The sequence below is a fragment of the Megalops cyprinoides genome, chromosome 21 (genome assembly GCF_013368585.1).
Source record: "Megalops cyprinoides isolate fMegCyp1 chromosome 21, fMegCyp1.pri, whole genome shotgun sequence".
Classification (NCBI taxonomy): domain Eukaryota; kingdom Metazoa; phylum Chordata; class Actinopteri; order Elopiformes; family Megalopidae; genus Megalops; species Megalops cyprinoides.
The window spans coordinates 24,278,770-24,294,914 of record NC_050603.1 but is presented as its reverse complement, the minus strand read 5'-3'; the positions used below and the strand labels follow the sequence as shown (position 1 = coordinate 24,294,914).

Genomic DNA, 16,145 nt, shown 5'->3' with positions numbered 1-16,145 from the left:
TTTGCCACTGCAAGCCATACAACTCTGCAAGCGGTTCATTCGCTTTGCCTCTGCAAGCAGTTCATTCGCTTTGCTTACCATCCAGAACGGAATCAATGTAAAACACAGACTGGGAAGCCTTCTCGGCCGTGTCCGCACCTTGCCCACCCAAGCCACTCTTAAGTGATTCTAATGAAGTGGATTAAGGGATAGTCAGATTAGTCACGCTAGGCACCCAAATCAAGTACACACTACACAGATGCTGCAGTAGGTTTGGTGAATCCGAGGGGCTGCAGAGGACAGTAGGGAGGGAGTGTTTATTAGGGGGGGGTGGATTAGCCGGCTGCTGGAGTCAATCACAGGGCACTTCATCCAAACAAGCCCAGGATTATCCCACCTGTTTGGTGAAGAAGGAAAATCCAAACAAGGAAAAAAAAACAGCCAGCAGGAACTGAAAAACGATCAGTCCGAATAACTGAGAAATACCTCTACAACACTGCATGCATCCAGTAACCAATCAGAAAGTAAAGGGAGACAGCCACCAGAAAGTGAGAAACAGAGAGACACATTGATCATTTCTGCAAACCTTGTATCCCTGATACATAATGCTAAATATTAACGTATCATGTAGCTCTGTCCCCTGCCCTGTCCTCCATAGGCTGAGCATCTAGCTGTGAGGTACAGGTTCTGCCAACCCCCCCTGCCCCCCGTGGCCACAGCTCACCCACGGTCAGCGCCTCAAAGAGCCGGTGGATGGTGGCAACGTCCTTCACGATGCCTGACTCCTGGACGCGCTTAACAAAGTCCTCCAGGCGCATGTGCGTCCGGGGCAGCTGGAACTTCTTGACGCCTCCGCCGTCGTCGCCGCGGCTGGCCCCATCAGTGTCACGCTCCTTCTTCGCCTTGCTGACGAGCCGCTTGAGCTCAGACCGCCGTTCCGCCTGCGCCCGCTCGTCAGGCAGCAGTGACTCCACCAGCGACTGTGCCAGCTCTCCGGGGAAGATGTCAATATCCGTCCGGTACAGGTTCTGGAAATCGGCGAGGGCGTCCAGGCGCTTACCGGCCACCGTGTTTACCACGCCACGCAGGTAGTGGTAGCGGGCCAGCAGTGCAGAGTTCTCTGGCGGCAGCGAGGCCATGGCTTTTCCCAGAAGGCCGATCACTTCGGAGTAGTAGTTCTGCACATAGTGGTAGGCCAGGGGCGGCGGGAACTCAGGAAGCTTGAACGTTTTCAAAGACTTCTCTGGAATCTTCAGGGCTGCTGGGGACAAAGGCCATTAGCTAATACCAACAAGAAGTTGATTTTTAAAAAACCCAAGGGCCTTCGAGATGAAATAAAGCACTCCTCCCTTGGGTCAATTTTCAAATGCTTAATGGGTTTTCACAGAAAAATTAGGAGTGAATTTAATCTCCAATTTGATCTCCTAGTGGCTTTAAAAAATGATAACTTCATGACATGTATATTGAGCTTGAAGTTAATGTTAATGTTAAGCTTTCATAAATTTTTTCTACAATTCAAAAAATAAACTCCAGGAAATATCCTTAGGTTCCCCTCCCTAAGCACACACCGAGGCAACAAGGCTGATTTCTAAAGCCTTGTTGTCATTCCTCCAACCAACAAACACTTTATTTTCTCACAAATCCACCATGGGTGTCAAGGCTGGGATCAGTTCCATTTCAATTCAGTCGATTCAGGGAAACAATTCAAATTCAAATAATGAACTCAAGATTGCCCAGTATCTTCTACAACGATTTTTAAATTAGTGAAACTGAATCCATGTCCCAAATTGGTTGAATTGAACCAGAATTGAAACCAACTCTACTTTACACGTGACCATTCTTAAGATGAACTGCCTATGGTTTTTCAGAGAGAAGCCTGTTATGCAGGTGCCGCTTTAAGGAGGTTCTGAAGTGAAAGGAGGGCAGAGGGAGGAGGGGTGTGGCCTACAGGTCACACTGGCGTCATAGCTGAGCTTCTTGAGCGAGGTCTGGCGCATGGGCAGGCCGTGGGGCTGCTCCTCTCCCAGGTTGGGCAGGCTGGCGCCCAGCCTCCGGCTCAGACGCGTCTCGGGGCCGCTGTGCTTGCGGGCCATCTGCTGCATGGTGGGCCGGCGGGGGGAGTCCAGCGTGGCCTTCATCCTGCAGAGAGGAAACCAGAGTCCTCCTCACAGCCAGGACAAGTGCGTGCACATGGGAAACGGCAACACACCTCAGTGGGAAGCACAGTGCAAGCAGGTGGGCAACAGATAAATTACAAGTTTTCATGACCGGTCTAGTCTGCATTCTGCACATGCCATTTAGAGATGAAGTGGTAATTTCATTTACAGTAGTTGAAATCTACATCCCGGGCAAGGGTCAGACGAGGTGCTTACAATAACAAATACAACATCAACCACAGGCTAAAGGGTGGTGAATAAAGAAGCCAGAACTCATGATTTAATTTAACACAGTGCAGTTTACAACCTGATGAACAATATATGCTTGGGGCAAGGTGTAGGCAACTGTAAGAGGAGAGAAGTTATTGAGGGGCATCTAATGAGGCAAAAGGAAAAGAGGATTGAGAGCATGGGGTACGAGCAGAAGGACTGCTCTGTGGTACCTCTGGGCCTCAGAACGAGTGCTCCTCTCCAAACGTGTGAAAGAGTCCATCTTCCTGTTGAGGCGATCCTTCAAGAAGGAGTGGAATATGTGTGTGTCCAAGACCTGCCAGTGACACAAAAACAGAGGAGTGAGAGTAGGAGGGGCTGTGCTCTTTCAAAAGGTCCTGAGAAAGGAAGAAAGAAACTCGGAAACTCATATGCATACGCACACACACACACACACACACACACACACACACACACACACACACACACAATTTACCTTTTTATAAAAGGGCTGGTCCAAGGGGTCCTGGGACCGCAGGAACTCTTCACTGTTAAACACTCTGTGCTCATAGTTTAGGTGATCCTGGACTTCCCTTGGGTAAGATGCAAAGTCATTCATCCTTAATAAATATTAATAATACATTGCTTCCCAATTTCCAATCACTGAAGACACCCTGTATTTATGAAACAAGGTTCTCAAAGCAAAGGCCAGTTTACATTAGATTACTGTCTAATCAGACATCCTCATACAGAGGAATTGCCTTAAATTTCACACATCATCAATTCCTAAATTGAGTAGTGTAGTCGATTTTTCACATTGTTACCACCAAAAACCACTGCCCTTTCTGTACCGTTAGTAAGGCAACCAGTCTTCATAAAACGCAAGAAAACAGCAGTACAGCAAAACATCAACACAGCAACACAAAGTTCTGTTTTTCTATTTATTTTGACATACTTTTTTGATGTGGATTCACAGTAGCTTTTCTCCAGCTCGCACTTCAATGAAAAGCGCAAATGGCACCCCTCCAAGAACGGTTTTAACTGCTCATCAGCAGGAAGTGGCTAACCTGAAGATGTTGACGATGAGCTCTAAAGTGACAGTCTGGATTTCGCTGTTGAGCCTCTGTTGCCACTGCCTTCTCTGCATCCTCTGCTCATTGATGTCTGTGCTGGTCCCCAGATGGCAGACGTCCAAGTCATAATGAAACTGGATGCTCTCCATCCTGCAGGCAGTTATTCAATTCACTTCACATCCTGCCTTGTTGAAACAATGTACCAGAATCTTGGCGGTCAGCCTCCAAGTGTTTTTGGGGGAAATGTTTCTCTTACCGTTTTACAAAACACTCCTCAGCATCCAATGGCACATCTGGAATGTCGACATTCTCCAAGCTCAAGGACGACAAGGTCCCATCATCGATATTTATCAAGATCAGATCATCCGTTTCCTGACAGGAAGGAGAACAGTCAGCACAATGGAGGGATATTTTTACCTAGTGCAAAGGTCTTAGAAGACAGAAATAAAAATTCCCAACTGAAAAATAACAAATGACATATCATAGCTGTATACACCGTTATCTACAATACATGAATCTACATATATGTACGCGTACAAATTTATGCCATGAAGCACATTACTGCAGCAACCTTCTCAATGTCGCAGGAAAAATGAAAAAGAAAAAAAAAGACGCAGAAAGAATGAATGAACAAACTTGACAAGAACACTGAATATATCACAGCTAACGTACATGAATGCAAACATAGTACATATACAAGAAAGAAAAAGTACTGAACATGACAACAGAAAATACTTCAAAGTCATGAGACCCCACTGAAGATGTGAGAGAGCATTACCGCGGCAACCTCCTCAAAGTGGTGGAGGTGGCAGCCCATGAGGAAGGAGGTGGGAGCCATGATGAAGTCCAGCATTTGTTGGGAGAGGATGGGGACGTAGGGGTGCTGCCACAGCAACGGCCGGATGAAGAGCATGAAGCACTCGGCCATCAGTGTGAGCCGCGCCCAGTTCGAGGACAGGAACACCAACCTCTGCTCCGTCAGGATACAGGTGATGATCTATGTCACACGCACACAGAACTCAAAGGCTGCTCCTTATGAGCTAGGCAGACCTTCCCAAAATCAGCTGGCCTCTGTTTTCATTACAGTATCATCTTAGCAGATGGTCTAATCCAGAGTGATTTACATTACTTACAAATTTTACCTGTTATCTATTCATAGGGCCAAATATTTACTAAGGCAGTTTAGGTTAAACACCTTGTCCAAAGATACCACAGTAGAGCCCCCCAGGGAATCCAACTGGCAACGTTTGCTTTACAAGCCCTGCTCACTACACTCTATGCTGCCCATGTTATTATCTTTTCCCTGCGTATAGTCATGTTAATAATGACGGAGTAGTGATGGGATATAATGCCTTCATGAACCTTGTCTGGAGCTGTTGCTGCCAGTCATCCACTGATCTGAACCAGTGAAAACACTTTGCACCTCACTGCAAAAAGCAGTGTGATTGGTTGGTGATGGCAGGTCACTGAAAGCAACCTTGATGGGGTTCAAACTAGCATGCAGCAGTGATAAAAGCACTATACCTGAGGCTAGCAGGTTGGATTCTTCTCTGCCCTTCAGCAAGGCACCCATTACAGCACAATGTAAATGCTACAGGTTACAGTCTGATCTATTTCTAGAAATGCTATAACACACACAAATAGTGTAGATACTATAGAATACAGGACACAGGCTGCTCTACCTATAAGTGTTATAACATATTCATACAGTGTAGATGCTACAGGCTACAGGCCACAGGCTGATCAATCTGTAAAAGCGCTATAACATATTCATGTAGTGCAGATGCTCCAGCCTTCTCTACCTGTAAAAGCTGGCGGGGCTTGAAGCACAGGAACGGCAGATGGAGGTCCAGGTCCACAGTGGGGTTCTCCTTGTCCTCTTTAGCTGGCAGCACGATTTGCAGCGGCCTGAGGTTAAATGCCTGTGAGCAACACACGCACACACACACGCGCACACACACACAAAACCACACGAGCAAACACACACATGCATGCACACAGACACAGACACACACGCTGTGTTTAAATGTGTTTTTCCCCTTTTCTCCCCTTGCCCCTTCGCCCCATGTCACTACCTCAATAATGCAACCTATAAAAGTATAAGTATATGCCGCCATTCAGCAGAGAGGCTCTGTGTCTGGGCTCACCACTTGAAACTGTCCTGGAGGAGGGATGGGTACTAGTGCCAGCTTGGCGGCAAACTCCTTGACCCGCTCCTGAAAGTCTGCCATCCGGCATGTCTTCAGCTGAACCAGGAGGCTGTGGGGAGAGGGGCATGCGTGATAAGGAGAAGGACACAGGAGATGGGGACAGCAGCACGGGATGGGGCCAACCCTCACCATGACAGGCAGTCTCTGAGGGCATTGTAGTAGGGGTATTTGGAGATGACGCAGATTCCAAAGGTAGCATAGAGCCGTGGGACCTTTGAGGATGACCAGTGCCCATTCTGGTACAGTGAACTGTCCTGGTAGATCTGAAACACAAGCAAAACCTGAACCTGCTGCCTTATACAGTAAATCGTGGCCCTAGGAATGTGATCATGCAACACTGAAAAGGAAAACCTATCAAGAGCCTGTGCTAAATCTAATAAAGTGACTTCAGCATTCAAGAACCCAATCATGCAGAAGGTGTAAGCACAGCATTAAGAAAAGTGTTCTGTACAGTAACTCCTACCTGCACTGGCCTGCAATACTGAACAACCACTCCATATGTCTGGTTTCCAAGGACATCAGTGAAAACGAGGAAATGGAAAGAGTCTTCTCTTGAGTCACTGGATATCTGGAGCCCTCCTGTTCAGCAGTAAACAAAATAACCAGCAAAAGGTGAGTTATGTCAATAAATAATGACTAGTATGAAAACATGAAAACATGTCCCTAACATAAGCAGAGAGCCCTCATTCACATACAAATAGATGTTCCTGCTGTCTTTATGAAATGGCAACTTGTAAAAAACAGATGGTTCAGTGCAACTCATGTTTATAAAATCTAAACTATGTATGGTTCTGTTCATAACTCCTTTACCAGAGTGCACAAACTTTATGTTATGCAAATGCCTCTTCCTCAATTTAAGATATTTGTGCCGGGTGTTCAACTTTTCCCCTGGATTCCTCAAGTGAGATACCAGGTATCTCATTTCGCTCATTTCTGATGTTGTTCGGTTCCTGGTAAAGATGATGTCATGTTCAGTGCACAAACCAGTTCCAAATGCATGTTCAAAAACACATTTCAAAGGGCTGGGTGTCTCTGTCAGGGTTTTATCAGATTGAATCTATGTGTGTTCTACCGCTCCTGTTTCCAAGAATTGGTGACTCTGAAACTGCTCTAAGACCATCAGCCAAGGAAGTGCAAGAGTGGTAGAGGAAGTGGTAAACTACTAACAGGGTTGGGCTAATACAAATAGTATTTAAAGATTTGTATTTGAAATTCTGCTTTTCATGCATTTCATTATTTCCAAACAGACTGGCTTAAACACATGCATTTACTTGAATCATTTGAGAGTGGCCTCATGTCCCCTCTATAGTTATCAACATCTGTCTATCTTACTGTCAGTCACTAGTCCGGTTGTCACATGAAGTCCTACCTTGGAGTGACTGCACACTTCCTTCTGAGCTAGTCTCTTCACAGTGCTTTCATGTACAAGGTTCAAAGGGTGCTATACAGGAGAATGTATTGCAAGCTCATGTGTAGAAATATTGGACTACAACATGTCAACTGAGGTCAACTGAGGTGGTTATGGATGGTTCAAGCAACATTATTGGCTCTGTCCACTCATTGGTAGATGATAACTGTTCATCTACCAATGCAGAGAAAAATACTGACGATGAGGAGGAGGGATGTATGCCTCCTGTCTATTAGTCTGATGTCGATGAAGGTTACTTTCCCAAGCAAGAGGTGCTCTACTCATACTCTCCAGCTAACCATCAAAGACCGTCTAAAATCTACTAATCTAACCTCAACAAAGCCATTCCAAAACACTCAAACATTGTCTCACACTGTTTCAAGTCTATTCTTGGAGGGGGAAAATCGACTGCAACCTGCTACTGTCACAAGAAGGAATTCCCAGGTCAAAATAATTCACTCCATTCATGAGGTTGATAAAACAAAGTTAGACCAGTTTACAGTCACCAAGCTGTTTATTCATGTGCTTAGGGAAGTTGTCCTTACCCTTAAAGGCAGCCACATATTTAATACTGTCACAGCTCACCACATCATTCCAGGCATTATGGGACTGTCCAACCATCTTAATCCTTTCTCATCCAAGTGCAACAGTAAACTCATCAACAGCCTGGCAGTTTCAACTAAGCATGTTACGATTAATGGAGAAGACATGCTTGAAATTAGTATGATGTAATAGCACTGAAAGGACTACCCTCACTGCTGAGAAGACATCCATCATTTCTGAGGAGACTACCCTCACTGCTGATGTTTGCGGTTTCTCTGCCCAGGTCACCGTCACAGAAGATGACCAACCCGGTGAATAATTCAAATATTCAAATAACTATATTTTCAAGTATGTCAAATAATCAAATATTTGTATTTGTAAATGAACTTTTTAAAATACATCAGGAATGTATCTGAAAAACAATTAAATATTTTAAATTATTATTTGACCCAGGTCTGGAATATGTGTAAAGTTATTCATTTTGGTGACTTGGTATCTGCCAAATATCCTTTCCAAACAGTACATTTTTCATATAGTTATTGACTTTCTCAGAAAACCAGAAATGAATTTGACATGCATGAAATTGTCATGCAATACTTCTAATATTGTTGACTCTGTATAGTTTTACACTTGTCTTGTATTGTACCTTACTTGTAAGTTGCTTTGGATAAAAGCGTCTGCCAAATAAATAAATATAAATGTAAATGTAAATGAATTTCAACTAGAGTTTAACACATTACTTTAGGTATACCAATTAAATGATAACTGTGGTGTTAAATTCCAGTAATTTTCAGAAAATAGCTCTATCAGCCCTTCACAGCAGTATCATCTGGTCAGATAGAGGAGGTTCTACTTAAAAAGCAAAACCTAAAAGGAATTGTTCTGTAACTAGCTCATACCAGGGCAAAGACATGAAGAATACAGTAATAAGACAATGAGACAGTCAGTAAAGTGTCCACAAGGAGTGGGCTGTTTCACAATAATTATTACTTATGTCAATTACCCAATTCATTCTGGGTCAGAGGCATTTTCCATACACATTCCAATGAAATTTGAGCATATTCTCAAGGGCTAAAACAGTCAGGACTCTGTTCTCCTCTATCACGGTAACTGCTAATGGTGTTTTACCAGGGAAGCAGAGCTGGGGAAGTGCCACGAGATCAATGTCTTTCGGGACGCTGACATCCTCGTCAGCTGCTTCACTGTCCTTGGTGGTATCATCGCTGGCGGGCGTTGCGGGTCTGTCCTTCTTCTTCTTGATGAAGGAGCGCCGGCGCTGGACCCTGCCAAACCCGCTCGAGCCCTGGGGTCCCCCCGCAGTCTCCTTGGTCACAAAGGGAGGTGCATGCACTTGCAAGACCTCTGCTTCCAGCGGTGGGGACTCCTTCTCCTTCCCCTGCTGCAGTGACTGGCCAGACACATGAACACACACTTCCTTTTTGTCTGGAAGGGAAATGACTAAACACACTTTTCCTTTTTTCAGGAAGGGAGATATCTATTTACTCACAGAAAGCGCAGAGACTCTGTTTGGGGTGTGAATCAAAACAGTACAATTTCAAAGGAAATGTCTGGCATGTATAATGCTCCCTTACCTGGAAGACTTCCTTCAACTTATCATTGGAGGCTCCAACAACGACACATGCTTCCAGCAGCCCAGACGGAAGGTTATCTGCCATCAGGACCAAACAGTGCACCGTCCTTCACCAAGCCGACCTGGACCATGGCCTCACTCTGCCTGGACAAAAAACAAACATAGCAGAGATTTGGGAAAAAAAATGCCATCCTTTCATCAGCGGATCAACTGAGATCGACTAAAGCCTTGCCTGCCCCAAAATTTCCATGCCTGAATCTGCCGAACCAAGCTGTGGAGTGGAGACGCAGCCGTCCTCTCTGCCGAAAGTCACAGGCGTAGCACGACAACCACACAAAACACAGAGTGCAGTGAAATCACAGATGTTTTTACCCAATTGTTCATGCAGAAAAACCAAAGCGCAAGAAGACAAATGTCCCCTGCTTCCTTCAGGCAAATCGAGACGCTGCAAGTGGACTGTAGTCAAACTGAAACCAAGAAAGGAATGGGCTGCTGAGCACTGTTTCAACCAAAAGCTGGTACATACGCTCCACAAAACAGCAAATTCTCAAAACTCACACACACACACGGCTTGTTACAGTACAGTAATAAAGAGATAAAATGTAGACTTATGTCTGCAGCAAACAGCAGTGGCATGTGGATCTGTTAAAGACTAACTTTAACTACATTTCCCTGTGGCAGAGAATCCAAGGGGAGTTCCGTAGCTGAAATTGCTTAATATGATTAATGTAGGCTGAGACACTAAACATACACAAGCAATATTACCTCAAAAATGTTGTTAAGCAGCTTTAACTACTTTCTGGCAAACATTCTAATATATGGTACAGTCTAGTACAGTATGTTACTTTCTGTTATCCACAGATACGCAAATGCTGAATTACTGTGGGAAAATGTTATGTGTTTCTGTTCAATGTTGGCATAGTTCTGTTCATGAACAACACTTAGCATGTGTCTAGTAATGCTAAAACCTAACATCCCATCAGGTCAGAGGTCTTTCGAGCCAAGCTCTCCATCGAGAAAATCACATTCCTTTGTCTTTGCACTGAGGCCAGATTTACAAAGCAGAGACATTACTTGCAAATCATGTACTTTCTGTACGATACAATTTACTCCCTGTCTGACACCATTTCAAACCTATGCCATTTCTCTCAACACTTTCAGTAACAAACGTGCTCACAAATACAAATCACACATCATATACAATAGTGGTTTATTCTTACAACTTGCGAAGGGAGCGCAGTCTTTCAAAGCCACGGTGTGACACAAAACTGCGGTAAAGCAGTACTGACTGCTAAGGGTGCTGGAGGCCATCAAAGCTGAAACGCATCTGTGCAGCTATGCAAGCTAAAAGCAACAGGAGCACTGCCCTTGCAGCAGCTGGCATCTTGCCACAGAGATCCAGCACCCCAAAAACAAAGTTTTGGTTTATTCATAGACTTCAGCATGTCATACCCCCTTTCCTGTCACATCTGTGTGAAGTGGCAGCAGAAAGCTTGTGTAATTCTGCATAACTATAGTGTTGCACCCCATTTAAACAGATACACTATGCATCTGATGCCATGTCTATCAATCTGTGAGTGAATTCTTGTGAGACATTTTTACTTTCATATTCTACAAGTGCACAGTGTGTTCAGATGCTTAAGAGATAACCCACAAAAGAGAAGTAGTACTGGGTAGGAGGTTGTTTGGAAGAGCCATACCCATTTATTATGTTTGGGGTAATGGGGGCAAAACCCCTATCTGTAAGCTGATGCCACATTGGTATCAATATTTTCTGTAGCAAAGATAGTTTTATTAAAATATACCGGCATGGGTAATTTTGCTTTTCACACAGGTAAATTTTTGCTACACTGAAATGTTCAATCTGAACACAGCCAAATTAACTGGTTAAACCCTGGCAAAACCCAGCTCTGTGGCCTTACTGTAACATTCATGGAAGCAGGTCCTCTAATATTACCCATGATGCTCTGCTGTTATATGCGGCAGCATATTTGCCTTTGGCTACAGTGTGCAGATAAAGCTATTGGCTGATATTTACATTTTCCAGGCAGGACAAACCAAGGGGTATTACTATGGGTAATGGAGGACTTGAAATTTAATGAGGTGGGAAAATCAAGATGGAGAAGCAGCAGCAGAAAAATAAAGATATGGAACAGAGTGTGAAAATGGTCCAAGTTCAGCCATTTATTGTGAGGCCATATAAAGCTGCATTGGAATTCTGTGTGTTCAAATGAGATTAGAAGTAAATGCTTATAAAGATCCAGACATCAGGGTCATTGTGGACATACACTGTATAACATTCATTCATATGCTGGGTCTGCCTTACCTCAGCATAGTCTACTGTCCAATCCACATTCAGCATAATTTAGGACCATTTGTCAGTAACACCAACTTGTTTTTCATGAACAGTTTTTTGGGACACAGGCTGGGGATTGCAGACCGAGCACCGGTCAAGGTTTCTTTGTGCAAAGCCATGGGGGCTCAGAGCTGCTTCCTAACCCAAACGGAAAACAAATGGACTGAAAATAGTATTGCTCGATCCATGTTGCCATTTGACGCATTTTTCCCAAAAGGAAAAGGCCTTTCCTCAACCTACTCTGCCAATATTTATTTGGAGTTCACTTGCAACCATGTTTGCAATTTGATGCATTTCATCTACATTAAATACAAATTGAGGATTCAGGCCCAGTTAAATCCTGCAAAATCTTATGCAAAAATGGTACAAAATATTTGGTTAATTAATTTCTAATGCTATATGATTAATATTTGACAATACATGTTGAGTCCACCAATTGAAACACCTCATACCATCTTGGCTTTGACACTATACACAAGTGGTATGACCAGTTTAAAGAATCAGATAAGAAAGCAACAAAAAACACAGTCTCTCATGTGAAGGAAGGGTGAAGTGGCTGTCTGGTGGATAACCACGAATTCTAACCCATTGGCAACTAGGGGTGAACGATTAATTGATTTCACGATTTTCATCGAAATCACGATTTGAAACAATGCGATTAGCATGTTCAAAAGTTAAATGCTGGTTATCGGCATTGGAGCTAATAGGACTTAATGTTTCAATCCCTGTGGTAAGTCTGCACTCTTGATGTTGGCAGTGGGATTGGAATGATGAAAGGGAGGGTAGGTCCGTCATCTGGGTCATCAGGTGGGCACCCTCCTTCTTTGATGTTTCGTTCATAAGGCCACAACATCTCCAGAGGGCTCAACGGTGATACCTGGTGTCCCACGTACACCCCCCTCAGTTCCATACCCTCCTGTCTTCATCTTGCAGCCCAGTGATTGGCTTTCCTTTTAATCCAAAGCCAATGGCTGCTTTTTTCCACTGCATCTGACAAGGATTTGATTGCTTGTTGGAGGGAGCGACCCCTCACGTCCATCTTCTTCAGTAAACTGGTCATAGATGTAGCAACGAATCCCATTATACAGGAAACATCTTGGTCTTCCAGCCGTTCTGGGCAGCTTCAGTTGCCAGTTCAGAGTATCTGATATCGCATTACAGAGTAATCATATCGCAAATCAAATCGCAATCACAATATCGGTCAGAAAAATCGCAATTACATATTTTCCCCAAATCGTTCAACCCTAGTGGCAACAAGTGAGTGGTAAAGAGCTGTGGTCATAACCATATGATTGTTGGTTCTTTTCCCTTGTGGGATGCTGATGTTGTACCCTTGGTCAAGGTACTTAAACCACAATACCTCAGTAAACATCCAGTTCTATAAATTCTAAAAACTGTAAGCCATGCAAGTTTTTCTGGATAAGAGCATCACATCACTAAGCAAAATGTATCCAAAATTAACAAGAATTCTGGTCACATCATCTGAAAATGACCCACCTTCATATATACTCTAAGTAAAGGCGGTGATTCACAGTATGAATACTTGGCAAGTTTGGACAGATTTACCAGTGGAAACAAAAATGATACTTTTATTTTAATAGTAGCATTCATTAATCTACTAAGCACATCTAGTTAGAGGTCCATTAATGACTAACTGGAAAACCGAACATGGGTTAACACATCCAATTCAATCCACACAATGCCACTACAAAAGGACCAGGGACCCACCATGAAACATTTTATTCACATGAGGGATTCGAATACATCCATAAGACAAAACTCTCCCAATGGTCAACATTGGGAGTAATAATTGGGACTGTAGTGCACTTAGAGGCACTGGATAAAATAAATATAAATATTCACATGCTGCCACGTGACGCATTAACAACTGAAGCACAGGAAAGGTGGTGCCCACCGACATGAAACTCATTAGTGAACAGGCGACAAAATGTTAAAATTGCACAGAACGATTTTTAGAGCCCCCAGCACACTGCTGTAATAAGCACCTTGGCACTGCTGAGGAAAGAATTCAAGCGGCAACATTTGTAAGGATGGAGGAAAACGCTAAGTGTATCGGCTAGAAGTTCATTTTGGTTTTGTGTTGCTGCTGGCCTGCGTTTTAGAGCGGCCCAGATAATAACCATGCCTTACCAAATCTGCACCCCATTTGGTAGCAATTATCAAAAACACAGTCACACTGCACAGATGCCTGTTCATTGTTAGATCTACAGTCATGTCTTTCTGTACCAGAAAACATTTTTTTAAACTTTGGGAGCTATATGCAACCCTCCTGCTTTACAGTTTGTCCTTATTGTCAGTGAACTGAAGCATATTTTATGTTAATGGAAAAACATGTATTTGGTGGTCTTTGATATTGACAATAAAATGTTGTTTCTAAAAAGAAACAACTGCTTACATATATTAGACATAAGACATTCCACAAAACTATAAAGCTGAGGGGCCTCCTTAAAGTTGCTTAGACATTGTCATTTAGTGCACGTCCTAATCCAGTGTAGCTCACAAAAAAATGAATCTACATTAATTCTTCAATGTACAGTACGACTGTTTAGGGAGTAACAGTTGCGATAAAGGGATGTGTTGCGTTTTAGGATGTGAGAGATTTGGACGCACAGTAACATAGCCGGATCCTGTAAAATAAAAGGTTATCTCATCCGACCATTGGTAGTCTTTTGCATCACTGCTGGACTGTTTCCCAACCCACTTTTAAATTTAATTTATTCAAAACTCGCCTGTTTTCGGTGTACATCACATCCGTGGGGAATAAATGGTAATACACGGCTTTTAATCACACAAATGTGTTCGTTGGCGATCAACAAGGTTAGACATTCTTCCACAAATAAACTGGGTTCGGCCACAGGCAAGCTTTCCATCTGTTTCTCATTAAAGACTGTGGCCTACTTCAATCTACAGGAATTCAGAGCCTCGTCTCCAAAACGGACCGTCATATTTGCTAAAAACCTGGCAAACAGTAGTCTTACATAATGGAAAGCTGTAAGAGACGAACAGCAGATTCATTCAAAGTCGCCATTTATGTTCCATGAAACATTTTACACTTTGCACACAGATACAGCAAGTTCCTACATACAACAGGAGAGTTGTGTAAAAGTGGGCATTTTATATACCAGGACTTAAAGCTCATTGATTGTGAATTGCAAAAGTGGTTACATTTCCTTCTTTTTAACCACAGTACGTTTGAAGCAAAACATTCTCATCAAAATGAATAGATGCTGTTCTCGTTCATCCAATGATTTTGCTATTAAGGGGCATTAGACACGAGTCTGGTTCGCAGGTATGTTGCTCTGGGTAACCACGAGCCCTAACCATGGGCTATTTATAGCACTTAAGACAAACAGGTAGAAAAGCAGGTTAAACAAATTCTTTCTTGACAGTCTCCTCCACATGCTTAAAACGAATAATAGCGAATAATAAAAGTTAATTACTGAAAGCATTCGATTACCTATTATGCAATGCAAACATTTCATACTGAAAGTGGTGAAAGCACTATTTTACGTACCGTAATACTAAGCTATTTTGTTAGAGAGTCAAATACAGCATCGACTAAAAAATTTAATAATGACTACATTTCTTCAAATGCAGACAATACATAATTACAAACCACGCCGTGGCCTAGATCATCTCATTTTGTTGACTGTTTAAATCAGTCTAGGAACATATCTACCATTCCTCTTTCAACGTTACACTTACGTTCAGCAGGTAGCTATCACATTGCAAAAAACAAACAAACAAACAAATATACGAAACCCGAAAATGTCATTCACAAACCTTGCAGCAGTCGTTTCCTTATCAACTATATCTCGGGTGAAAACATTAGAAAGTATGAATCCAAGTGTCCCTAAACAAAGTGGAAATATGCCCACGAATTCAGCGATCGAATCACCGTCCGTGGTCCCCTGCACTGGACAGACAACCCGTCCTCTGGCCGACCGGAGCTACACTGTTTCCGCGCCGCGGTATCAACTGTTGCGGAGCCTGCTCTCCACTCCTTCCTGGAAGGAACACGTGTCCCCTAATGGCAGATGAGCGCGGTGTTTGCAAGCTGTACAGAGTCCGAAAAAGAGTTGCTTTTGGACATTTCGACGGAAAATAGTATCGTACGCGCGAATCAAAAGTTTAAAGACTGCACTGAGGCTATAATAACATTAACGTTTTGTTTCACGTATATGTACATTAAGAGAAATGCGCCTGATTAAAGTAGCAAATTAAGCCGTCACCAACCTGTGCTTGACTTTCGTTTCAAATGCGACATTGCCATCTAGTGTGTATTTTGTGAAAAAGACACGTCCTCCTCGCTATTGGTTCGACAATAGGCCTGCTACAAATAAGCAAATTTAAATTTAGCGACGCTATTTAAATTCCTGGTCCAAAATATACTCATGTATATCTGATGCCAAGATACGTTTCGTATGGAAAAGCTTTCATGTGACAGCAGGAATGTCCTTAAAATAGAATGACACTCCAGCACGGCCCCTCTTGGAGTTAATAAGAAAAACCCTCACATGTTTAATGCAACAAACAGAGAAATATACGTCCTTTTTTGGTATTCATGCAATGAAACTGGGGAACTCAGATACTCAGGT

General features: G+C 43.1%; 1 protein-coding gene across 3 annotated transcripts in view; it reads right to left on the bottom strand.

Annotated features, from left to right (window-relative positions):
• Positions 1–15,767, bottom strand: part of dennd3a (DENN/MADD domain containing 3a) — a 28,222-nt gene extending 12,455 nt beyond the window's left edge. Inside the window, exons 1-14 of one of the 3 annotated variants that reach the window (XM_036555389.1) lie at positions 15,331–15,767; positions 9,172–9,314; positions 8,708–8,987; positions 6,092–6,207; positions 5,758–5,891; positions 5,566–5,677; positions 5,221–5,340; positions 4,197–4,415; positions 3,675–3,790; positions 3,413–3,568; positions 2,842–2,938; positions 2,579–2,682; positions 1,928–2,118; positions 704–1,240 (exon numbers count right to left, since the gene is read on the bottom strand). In XM_036555389.1, the coding sequence (XP_036411282.1) occupies positions 704–1,240; positions 1,928–2,118; positions 2,579–2,682; positions 2,842–2,938; positions 3,413–3,568; positions 3,675–3,790; positions 4,197–4,415; positions 5,221–5,340; positions 5,566–5,677; positions 5,758–5,891; positions 6,092–6,207; positions 8,708–8,987; positions 9,172–9,255 (2,266 nt within the window). In that variant the 5' untranslated portion in view covers positions 9,256–9,314; positions 15,331–15,767. The remainder of the gene's footprint in view (positions 1–703; positions 1,241–1,927; positions 2,119–2,578; positions 2,683–2,841; positions 2,939–3,412; positions 3,569–3,674; positions 3,791–4,196; positions 4,416–5,220; positions 5,341–5,565; positions 5,678–5,757; positions 5,892–6,091; positions 6,208–8,707; positions 8,988–9,171; positions 9,315–15,330) is intronic. The other 2 variants (XM_036555391.1, XM_036555390.1) reach the window with 2 other exon arrangements.
• Positions 15,768–16,145: the final 378 nt, after the last annotated feature.